This window comes from Primulina tabacum, chromosome 5, assembly GCF_025594145.1.
Source record: "Primulina tabacum isolate GXHZ01 chromosome 5, ASM2559414v2, whole genome shotgun sequence".
NCBI classification, from domain to species: domain Eukaryota; kingdom Viridiplantae; phylum Streptophyta; class Magnoliopsida; order Lamiales; family Gesneriaceae; genus Primulina; species Primulina tabacum.
The window spans coordinates 27,479,304-27,491,506 of NC_134554.1; the positions used below are offsets into that span (position 1 = coordinate 27,479,304).

The 12,203-nt window shown below is 36.2% G+C and overlaps 2 protein-coding genes across 2 annotated transcripts; both read right to left on the reverse strand.

The window, feature by feature from the left end:
- Positions 1-406: 406 nt before the first annotated feature.
- On the reverse strand, positions 407-1,298 carry LOC142544310 (uncharacterized). The gene is made up of 2 exons (XM_075651371.1): positions 1,098-1,298; positions 407-958 (listed from the first exon to the last, which is right to left on the reverse strand). The coding sequence occupies exons 1-2, from the start codon at positions 1,296-1,298 to the stop codon at positions 407-409; spliced, it is 753 nt and encodes a 250-aa protein (XP_075507486.1).
- Positions 1,299-3,686: 2,388 nt separating this feature from the next.
- On the reverse strand, positions 3,687-6,173 carry LOC142547390 (zinc finger BED domain-containing protein RICESLEEPER 2-like). Its single transcript, XM_075655661.1, has 3 exons — positions 6,054-6,173; positions 4,600-5,927; positions 3,687-4,310 (listed from the first exon to the last, which is right to left on the reverse strand). Exons 2-3 carry the CDS (start codon positions 5,900-5,902, stop codon positions 3,817-3,819), a joined length of 1,797 nt encoding a protein of 598 aa, XP_075511776.1. The 5' UTR covers positions 5,903-5,927; positions 6,054-6,173; the 3' UTR covers positions 3,687-3,816.
- Between the last annotated feature and the right edge of the window lie 6,030 nt (positions 6,174-12,203).

Below are 12,203 nucleotides of genomic sequence, written 5' to 3' on the forward strand. Positions count from 1 at the left end.
GACGGGTTCGCAATTTCTTTTTCACAGTCCTCGCGCACATGCGCGTCTTAACCCGGTGCATATGCGCCAAAGTCTCTGCCTTGAATTTTCTGCCTTGTCATATCGTGCATATGCACGCAACTTCCCGGTGCATATGCGCCAAAGTATCTGTCCTCCGATCTGGGCTTCACGCATGTGCGCGCACTAAGTCGCGCATATGCGCGATGCATACTGTCCAAACCCTTTTTTTTCTAACACCTGCAAAAATGAAGCAGTTTAAATCAATACTTGAATAAAGGAAATTAAAATTAAAAAATAAGGGATTAAAATGAAATAAAAAATAAAAACGAATGCTAAAAATAATTATGTGTTGCCTCCTACACAGCGCTTGGTTTATAGTCATCAGCCTGACTTTCTCTAATCCTTTTCATGGTGGGTCGTATGATTCCTTGGCTGCCTTTATTGCCACCATTTGACCTTCAACTTCCATGGTCAACTTTCCCCGTTTCACGTCAATGATGGCTCCAATAGTAGCCAATAATGGTCGTTTTAGAATGACGTGAACGTTCTGACTGTTCTCCATGTCAAGTACAACGAACTCTGCTAGAACCTTCAGTTTATCGATCCGAATTTCAAAGTCTTCCACAATACCCAACGGTGTCCTGATCGATTTATCTGTCATCTGTAAGCTTACTTTTGTGGGTTTGATCCCGCTCAGTCCAAGTTTCTCGTAAAGAGAACTTGGCATTATATTCACACTTGCTCCTGAGTCACAGATAGCTTTTTCCACTAAATGACCCCCTATTTCACATGGTACAATAAATTCACCGGGATCTTGCAGCTTATGAGGAAGATTTGTTCGCGTTCCTTCGGTAAATTTACCTTCCACATGATCTTCAAACTCAATGTTAGTGTGTAGGTTTTTGAGATCTTCAAGAACCTTTTTCTTTTGAAATTTGGCATTTAATTGTAAAAATCTCTGAGGGTAGGGAAGTAAAAATATTAATGCATTGATTTGAGTCATACCTCTCACTGTTCTTACCTCGGACTCTTTTGCTCGGCGTTGACTTATCTTCCCGGATGGGTGTGTGATCAGCCTTTTTCTCTTATATGTCTACCCTATCAATCTCCTTATGCTGAATAAAAACATCATTCAATTCCCTCAGATTTGGGTTCGCAGTCTTTGGTACTGCACCTGATGGTTGAGACGCGAGTTGCTTCGTTATCTGCCCCACTTGCGACTCAAGGATTTTCAAGGAAGCACCAATATTCGTCTTGTGTGTCTCAAGGTTGTCAAGTCTAGACTCAGTTCTAGCCATCCTCTTGCCAGATTCAGAAACGAATGTCCCAACAAATCCTCAAACGATGGCTTCCCTTCCCCATTTGATGTATTGAACCGCGGTGAAGGATTCAACACATTCTTATTATTTGCGTATGAAAAATTTTCATGGTTTCTCAAACCAGGATGATAAGTGTTAGGGGGAGGGTTACCTCGATATCCTCAATAGCCTCCAAAGGTCTTGTTATTGATGTATTGCACTTCTTCAGGAATTTGCGATTCTTCAACGACATCCAATGGTCCCTCAGTGTTTGATGAACTCACTTTATTCATGGTTGCTATTTGAGTAGTCAATACTGATACTTGCGTAGTGAGTGATGTGATAGGATTCACAGTATAAACTCCAGCTGTCCTCTGCACTCCTGACCTCTCAGACGGCCATTGGTAGCTATTAATAGTCATCTGCTCAAGCAAGTCATAGGCTTGAGCAGGAGATTTGGCCAAGATCGTGCCACCTGCCGCTGGATCCACTGTTGTCCGTGTCTGGCCATTCAACCCGTTATAGAAAAGCCCAATATGTACCCAGTCTTCAAAACCATGATTCGGGCACCTCCGCAACAACTCCTTATACCTTTCTCACGCCTCATAAAGCTGCTCAAAGTCATTCTGCCTGAAAGTACTGATCTCAATCTTCAACTGTTCAGACTTTGCAGGGGGAAAATATTTAGACATAAATTTTTTTGCCAACTCTTGCCACGTTGTGATACTCCCCAAAGGAAGCGACTGAAGCCATCCTTTTGCTTGGTCACTGAGAGAAAATGGAAACAAACGCAATCTAATAATATCATCAGGAACATTATTAATTTTTACCGTATCCGTGATCTCCAGGAAAGTCCTCAAATGAAATTGGTTCCATTGAACCATATTTATTAGTGCAGGCTTCAAGTCGAAATTATTGGCATTTATGATCCCCCGAGCAATGCCAGAATAATGTGTGTTGATCACTGGTCTGAAGTGATCTCTGATAGGTGTAGCGTCTGGCGGGTTGTATCTCGCGTCTTCTATGTTTTCAGCCATTGTTTGGATTTCTTCCCTTCTCGCTTTTCTTAGTCTTCTCGCAGTTGTTTCGATCTCTGGATAAAAATAAACAAGTCAGGGTTTTGCGATCTTGGCATGCACTGTCAAAACAGAAAAGATTAAAAATTAACAAAATAAATAAACTAAATAAAATAAAATCTAAATTAAAGTCATAACTACTTAGTAACGATATTAATATGCAATTAAGTAGTTTACTCCCCGGCAACGACGCCAAAAACTTGTTGCGTATTTTCACTACCACAAGTGTATGGTGTCAATAGGGATGTAAACGATCCAAACCAAACCAAACAGTATCAGGCTTAACCTTGGTTTGATTAAGATTGTTTGAGGCTCGAGCTCGAGTTCGAGCTCGATTCGAGCTTCTATTATCAGGCTCGAGCTCGGTTTGTATTGAAATTACTGTGCTCGAGAAAAGCTAGAGCTCGGCTCGTTAAAAGCTCGTTTAGCATGTTAATCAAGCCAGGCTCGAGCTTGATTCATCAATAGTTCGTTTAGCATGTTTAACAAGCCTGGCTTGAGCTCGTCTCATTTTCGAGCTCGATAAGCATAGAATTGAGCTCGAGTTTGAGTTTGAATAGAGCTTGTTAAAAATTAATATATCTATAAACTAATTTTAAATTAGACATAAAAATGTAAATTCATTCATAAATAACCAAAACGACACAAATAAGAGCTAAAAAAACATAAATCAGTATATTATTGAACACTCCAAAACCATACATCTAGAATATTCATTATATACTGATATCACCATATAAATAACGATGAAATAATTTCACTCATTTAATACTCCAACTAAGTCTGGTGAGAGTAGAGAGGACGTTAGAGAATCCATTAAAATCAGGAATTACAAAATCATCTCCAATAACCACTAGTCAACTATCCTGCAAAGTCCATAATAACAATTTTTTAATAAAAACGAGTTATCAATTTAATCAAGAAGAAAACAATATATTTAAATTTAAAAAAGAAATAAACTTTACCAATTTAACGACAAAAAACTTTATAAGAGCTCTTGATAGTTGATTCTAAGTATTTTAAGTCAAATGAATCTCTTTAAGCTCCAAATTTCCCTTTTACATACAAATACAAAAATTCAATATGTTAGGCATAAATAACCAAATTTGATGAAACACAATAAATTAGATATATAACACATAATTAATAATACATAATTAAATTAGATATCAATTTACTTATTTTTGCTTTTCTCTTGATTTGGTAACGAGCACGTAACCAATCTTCTGCGCAAAGCAACATTTGAGCTGTCTCTACTCCCAAATTGCGCGATATGGATCAATGACTCTACCACCTGCACTGAAAGCTGATTCAGAAGCCATAGAGGTTATTGGAATTGATAGTACATCACACGCCATCTTCGACAAAATCCTAAACTTTAAGTTGTTCATCTTCCACCATGATAATGCATCAAATTCTTGATCATCTTCACAAAAAACAACTCATTCCTCAAAGTACACTTCAAGCTCAGACTTCACTTGCTCTACACTATCAACATTCTTAATGTAGTTGGCAAATTGTGCCCTTACTTTACCTTTTGTTTTTTCACTAACAATACTACTTGTACAATTAGAGCTTTCTTTTTTACTCTCACTTTGAACATCCTTTTCACCAATATTTTTTTTGTGAGCCTCAACATATTCATTATACAAGTTACGCAAGGTCTCACGAACTGTAACGATATGCTCAACTGCATCAACTTCAGAATAGATCTCTGGAAAGCACCATTCAATCAACTTCATCTTATTCCTTGGATATAATACTGCCGCTATAGAAATTAACAAGTTACAATCACCCCAATATTTATCAAATTTATTCTTCATCTTCTTAATCATATCTGCCATGAAACTATCTTCACCCACATTTGTATTCTTCAATAAATTTTTTATGTTATAGAGTTCAGGAAGAAACGAATTTGAAGTCGGATATTCTGAATCTGAAACAAGGTAAGTAATATATTAGATTGTAAAAAAATAAACAATATAGGAAGAACCCCTATATCCAGAAACTCATACAAACATTCATATTGTTTTGTTACAATAATATATTAGATTGTAAAAAAATAAACAATACAGGACATATTATTTCCAATGTGCATGACACTGGACACATCTTTGTGTCTCTAGTTTTGAAAGGAACCCAAATGCAATGAAGTACCTAGATAGAATAGGAACACAATGCAATATAGTAAGGAACAAGTTTAAAGTTGGATATTCATTCATTACCTGAAATGATGTGGGTGACTTCATTAAATTCTTCAAGAAATGAACAAACTACAAGAACCTTCTCCCAATCCTCGTCACTTGGCAAAGAGTTATAAGTAGGATCCCGTTGTTGATATCTTGGAAAAACATCTTTGAACTCCAAAGTAGTAGACAACATGAAATATGTCGCATTCCACCTAGTGCAACAATCCATTATAAGTTTCTTTGAAGATAATTGCAATTGTTTTGCAATTTCACTGAACATTTTTATACGGTGCTCTGATGCAGATATGTGTTTCACAGTGTCACGCACATTGAAAATTATATTTTGGATCTCAGAAAGACCATCTTGTACCAAAATATTCAAGATATGAGCACAACATCTCACATGGAACAATTTCCCGCTAAGAGGGAGGCTGTTTTCGTAAGAAAGATTCTCCTTTAACAATCGAATAGCTACATCATTGTATGAAGCATTATCAACTGTGACTGTCCACACCTTGTTTTCAATTCCCCATTCCACCAAACACTTATTCAACACATCACAAACAACAATACCTGTATGGGGTGGTGGGACTTCACAAAAATTCAAATTTCTTTTTTGCAAATTCCAACTAGAGTCCACGTAATGACAAGTGACAACCATATATGAAAATTTTTTATCAGACCTCCATAAATCAGTTGTCACGCTGACCCTATTCACTTGCTTTAGTTCTGCCATTAATTTTCTCTTCTCCATTTCATAAGAAGTAATACAATCTTTCCTTGTGGTGGCACGACTGATTTTTTCATAATGTGGTGTAGCATTCTTCATCAATAAGTTGAACAATTCATACTCTCCAAAGACGAATGGTAGTTCATGAACAACAATCATGTGAGAGAGAATCTCTCTGATCTTTGCTTGATCATATTTGAAGTTATGCACTGTACTAACTGTTTCTGACTTTGAAATGGTTGGGATTACACTTAAATTTTTTTGCCCACCCTCATTCACCTTCTTCCTTACACAGCCTTTGCTATGCCTAATCAAATGTGATGTAACACCCGAATTTTTATTATATGCCAACCGATGTTTACAATGAATATATTCAGCCTTCATCAACCCATCTGCAACAGTAACTATTTTAAAATCCAACCATACCTTAGATGTGCGTTTCCTTTTCTTCGGACCATATGGATTAGTATCATCATCTTCAATATTATCAAGTTCAACAGCATTCTTGCTTTGAGAAGCTTCATTTTCGTCATTTGTACTTTGTTGAACTCCTCCCATAACTGGGGTTGTGCTCGATTCTTGAGCAGATAATGTGTTTGGAGTTGACATGTTTGGATTAGATGAACACCAGTAACTGCAACAATTAGTACACAAACAATACTTTTTCAAAATTTTTCAAAAGTGTTTGCAAGTATAAAAAGTATTTCCAAAATCATTTACGGTATAAGAGAAGATTATGAAAATTTTGTGAAAAATTTACCGAGTTGGGGAGGGCAGATGATAAAAAGTATAACCAAGAGGTGGATGATAAAAATTGTGAAAAATTTATCGAGTTGGGGAGGGCGTCGTGGAGAAGATTTTTTTCGTTCTTCACAGGAAAGGCCGAGCTGAGGAGGGTGGCGCTAAGATTTAAGTCTAAAGCACAAATGTTTTGATTAGGTTTGAGTGGAGGAACCAGGAACGTGTCACAGTGTAAGCCACTCAATTCAAAGTGACTAAATAACAATACAATTAAAAAATATTGTATATTCGGAATTGTGTATTAATATTCATAAATTTTTATATAAATAATATATATTTGGAATTGTGTAGAAGCTAAATAACAATATTCGAAAATAAAGGTATTTTCATAACAGGTAGTGTTGTTTGTGTTGAATCTAACATAATACAATTAAAAAAATTTATATTCGAAATTGTGTATAATTTCTTACATAACATGATATATTCATAAAATTTGTATATTCGGAATTGTGTAGAAGCTAAATAACAATACAATTAAAAAATTTATATTCGGAATTGTATTAATATTCATAAATTTTTATATAAATAATGTAACTAAATAAGATAATAAAGGTGATAACACGTATATAGATATTATAAAAACCTATAAATAAAAATAATAATGTGTTTCCCAAATTTTAAAAAATATATGTTACATGTAAATCATTTTTTATATGAGTATAATTATAAATAGTGAGTAACATGTTATTAAAAGTCAAATATTAATAGAAACAAAATAACAAGACCAATAAAGTTGAAGCTTTAAAATAATCTCTCATTTCCTATGTATTCAACCGTACTCACTATTACACTCTTTATATTTTGAAAGTAGAGAATTAAATATAGTAGATCGAAGACAACACATCATTATGAAATGAATTCGACATAATTAACTTAAATTATTGATTAATGTCAAATGGCATATCAATTTAGCATGTAAAATTTTTAATTAACCTTAATAGACTAATAGTAAAAGATGAATGATCCAAAAAAAGTCAATTTAATATAATATTTTAGTATAATAATTTGTAAAGTTACTCAACTTGTATATGACTTGGTTATGTAAATTTTTAGGGAAAAAGAATAAGTAGATGCATTTCTGTTAATTTATTTTATTTATTGTATTTTAAAGAACAATTTAGTATAATGATATGCAAATAAGATTAAAAATATAATTGTGACTAAATGGTGTGAATTCATCATTTTTTCAAACATGTCTTGGATTCAATTCCTTCCATTGATATTAGTACTAATATTTTTATTTGTCAACTCAACAAATGAGTCAAGCTCAAGCTTACGAGCCACCTAAACGACTCGAGCTCGAGCTTACGAGCCACCTAAACGAGCCGAGCTCGAGCTCGAGCTCACGAGCCGAATATCCTTATGCTTGAGCTTTGTTTGATTAAATTTTCGAGCTCAAATCGAGCTTGGGCTTGGTTTGATATGATTAACAAACAAACTCAAACGAAGTTTTTATCGAGCCGAGCTTCGAATAGCTCGCAAACGGTTTGGTTCATTTACATCCCTAGATGTCAAGTTTTAGTACTAGTTTGAGTACAGATATCGATCCCACGATGAGTAATTATTTAAACCTGTATATTAAGTACCATAATTGACATAGTTCAACTTTATTTAGGAAACTCAAATAGATAGTTGGTAAACAATTCAAAACAAATAACGAATCCTATTAATTTCTAGCATGCAGTTGAAGTTCAATGAGTAGATAAATGTAGAGATATGATTTCGTCTGGTCTCCCCTATGCTAAATTAAAATTGACTAACATGTTATTAAATTGCATCATGTTTACTAACCAAGAACTCGCAATTTTCCTATTCCCTTTTTCAAGTGATAAATAAAACTGTATTACCTATTATCGATTTTAATATGTATATTTAAAATCACGTAACACGTAATAAATGCAAACAAGGTTCTCTTTAAGGATTCGTCAGAGTTATACGTGTTTTGCACGTTATAAACATCTGACGATGTGATTTCCCCTGTCCTAATTTCAATCCCCTCTCTCGAGTGTCAGATCTTAATTCTTTGATCAATCGAATTATGGCCAGTAATCCAAAAGCATTAAGAACAAGAAATCACAAATAAACACGATGAATTAATTCAATGAAAACTCAAAACGTCAATAACATTTGTTCAACCAAGACTATGTCAATCTCTAAAAAATATATTAGTTCATACTCGAATCTAAATCAATACAAAACCTGTTTGTAATCATAAAAACGTAAAAGTAAAGAACCGAATTAGAAACGTGTTGAAGAGAGATGAAAGGGCGTCCCCGTGTCCGGATTCAACGTCTCCTATCTCCGTTCTTCGTGTTCCGTCTTCCGTGCGCTCTGATTTTTGCTCTTTTCCTCGTCTCAACTGCTGCTCTGAACGGCTGTTCCTCTTGGCTGCCCTTTCTCACGTATGAACCCCCTTTTAAAGCCCACGACGAAACTTAATGAATCTGAATTCCGCGTTGCGCATATTCGTGACCTAAACTTCCGCAGATGCGCGGGTCCTTCTGTGTGGGCGATCTTCTTGCGCGCATATGCGCGCCCTCGCTCCGCGCATATGCACGGATTATTCTGTTTTACTTTGTGTCTCACTTCTTTCTAGCGCGCACATGCGCGCCCTTGACTCGCTCATATGCGCGGGTCTCTCTGCCTTCAGAGCTGGGTCATTTTCCTCCTATTTCTTCTAATAGTCACTTTCGCTCCTTTTCACGCCCATGTAGTAGCCTTACCTAGATTCCTGCAAGCACATCAAAAATAGCAAAAGACGCATAATTCCGCCTAAGAAAACTAACAATCTATATGAATTATAAGGATAATTTAAGTGCACAAAATGCACTTATCAAGAAACCCTTTGCTGAAACACCTTGCAAAAATCGAAGCCTTGCCTTGAAAATATTGTGTGTGCCATGTGATTTGAAGATGCTAGGAGTCTTGTGTGCTTTGAGGAGAAGGGGGCATGAATATTATGACATAATAGGCCCAATAAGCCTAATTATGCACTTAAAAATTATTTCGTTTAGGAAAGTTCGTGAAATTATTATCCGAGTTGTCAAAATGTTCGTATTTTTGTTGAAAATCGAATACTGATAACAATTACGTCTTGACGTATACAATCATCTCAAAACTCCTTATTTTAAAAAATAATAAAAAGCATCAACCTTATTTTAAATAATTAAAAACAATTATTTAATAAAAACAGTTTCTATTTTTCATCCCTCGGTCTCCGCTCCTCGATCGCAACTCGAATAACTTTTAAAAATAAATTATAATGCATTCAAGTAGAAAACTACTTTGAAATCATATAAACATAATCAATTTAGCAATTAAAATAAATTAAGTAGTTATTTTTCATTTTCCCTAAATTTGCATGCAGTTGGATTACGTCGTCTTAATTTTGGACCTTACAATTCCTCCCTCCCTTGAATAAAATTTTGTGCTCGAAATTAAAACTTACCGAATAACTCCGGGAAGAGACTCCTCAAGTTCCTCTCGGTTTCCCAAGTAGCTTCTTCCTCCGAGTGATTTAGCCACTTGACCTTGACCATTGGAATGACTTTGTTTCGGAGTCTTCTTTCTTGCATACCCAAGATTTGGATAGGTCTTTCTTCATAAGTCATAATTGGAGTCAATTTCAGATGTTCGTGATTTAGTACATGTGAAGGGTTCGACATATACTTTCACAGCATCGAGATATGAAACAAATTGTGTACTCCAGATAGCATCGGTGGCAGTGCAACTCTATAGGCTAGTGTTCCAATCCTCTCCAAAATCTCAAACGGCCCTATGAATCTTGGACTAAGTTTCTCTTTCTTGCCAAATCGCATAACACCCTTCATAGGTGTTATTTTCACAAATATGTGGTCTCCCACTGCAAACTCTAGCTCTCTTCGTCGCTTGTCGGCATTAATTTTCTGTCGACTTTGTGCAGTCTTCATTCTCTCTCGAATTTTGACTACTAGCTCGGCTGTCTGCTCGATCACGTCAGGACCGATTTCCTTTCTCTCGCCAACCTCGTCCCAATGAATAGGTGATCTACATTTCCTCCCATAAAGTGCCTCATAAGGAGCTATCCATATAGATGATTGATAGCTATTATTCTAGGTAAACTCCACTAGAGATAATTTTGGTTCTCAACTTCCTTGGAAATCGATCACATAAGCTCGAAGTAGTTCCTCTAAAATTTGAATAACTCTTTCTGACTGACCATCGGTTTGAAGATGGAATTCTATGCTGAATAACAATTTAGTCCTCATCGCTGCATTCAAACTCTTCCAGAAAGACAATGTAAATCTCGGATCTCTGTCAGAAACAATAGATATGGGAATCCCATGCAGACGAACTATCTGTCGAATATACAGATCATCATATTGTATCATGGTGAATGTCGTCTTGATAGGTAGAAAATGCGCTGATTTCGTAAGACGATCCACTATCACCCATATTGCATTAAACCCCTTGATAGTCCTCGGTAATCCCACAACAAAGTCCATAGTAATATTTTCCAATTTCCACTCGGGAATAGGAAGTGGCTTAAGCTTTCCCGCTGACCTCTGATGCTCTGCTTTTACTTGCTGACATGTCAAATACTCGGATACAAATCGCAGGATATCTCTCTTCATGTCCGACCACCAATACAATAACTACAGATCCTTGTACATCTTCATGCTTCAAGGATGAATAGAATATGGCGTGTCATGAGTTTCTTTCATAATGAGCTCCCTCAAAGATTCGTCATTAGGAACCCCTAAACGATTCAAATAACGAACTATGCCATCCACTTCAGAATACAACTTCATGCCCTTGGCTTCATCTCTCAATCTCCACTTTTGCAATTGCTCATCAGAAGACTGTCCCTCACGGATTCTATCTCTCAAAGTCGACTGTACTGACAAGGTGGCAGGATTAGGGGTCTCGCCCCTAGCATATAATATAAGCTCAAACCACTGTATCTCGGACTGAAGTGGTCTTTGAAGTGATAATTGAGTAATATTTGCTGCTTTTCGACTTAATGCGTCTGCCACTACATTAGCTTTTTCGGATGATAGCTAATGTCACAGTTGTAATCTTTCACTAATTCAAGCCATCTTCTATGTCTCATATTCAACTCTTTTTGGGTGAAGAAGTATTTCAAACTTTTATGGTCGGTGAAAATCTTGCACTTCTCCCTATACAAGTAATGTCTCCAAATCTTCAATGAAAATACTACCACTGCAAGCTCAAGATCATCAGTGGGGTTGTTCTTCTCGTGAACTTTCAACTGTCTCGACGCATAGGCTATAACTCGGTCATTTTGTATCAGAACTGCACCCAAACCAAGTTTAAAAGCGTCGGTATAAAGAACACAATCTCCTTGCCTCGATGGCATAGATAACACTGGTGCTGAAATCAAAGTTTGCTTCAAGTTGTCAAAACTGTATTGGAACTCGGATCCCCATACAAACTTTGCATTTTTCTTTGTCAGGGTGGTCATGGGTACTGCAATAGATGAATATACTTGAATAAACTTTCGATAGTAGCCAGCAAGTCCTAAGAAACTACGAATCTCGGTTACACTCTTCGGTACTGGCCATTCTTTCACTGCCTCAAATTTACTTGGATCAACCTCCACTCTATCATTAGAAATGATGTGGCCTAAGAATGCCACTCTATCAAGCCAAAACTCGCACTTGCTGAACTTTACAAACAACTTCCTATCTTGCAGTACTTGCAGTGCTGTCCCTCAAATGCCCCTATGCTCCTCTTTAGTCTTTGAATAGATAAATTATCATCAATGAAGACTATAACAAACTGATCCATATACGGATCAAATACGTGATTCATGAGATCCATGAAGATCGCTGGCACATTGGTCAACCCAAATGGCATGACCATAAACGCATAGTGCTCATATCTAGTCTTAAACGCTGTCTTATGAACATCAGACTCTTTCACTTTCAACTGATGGTATCCCCAAAAAAGATCAATCTTCGAGAATATCGATGCTTTTTGCAATTGATCAAATAAGTGTTCAATTCTTGGTAGAGGATACTTATTATAGTGACTCTATTCAGCTCTCATTAATCAATACAGAGTCGCGTACTACCATCTTTCTTCTTCAAAAATAATACCGGTGCAC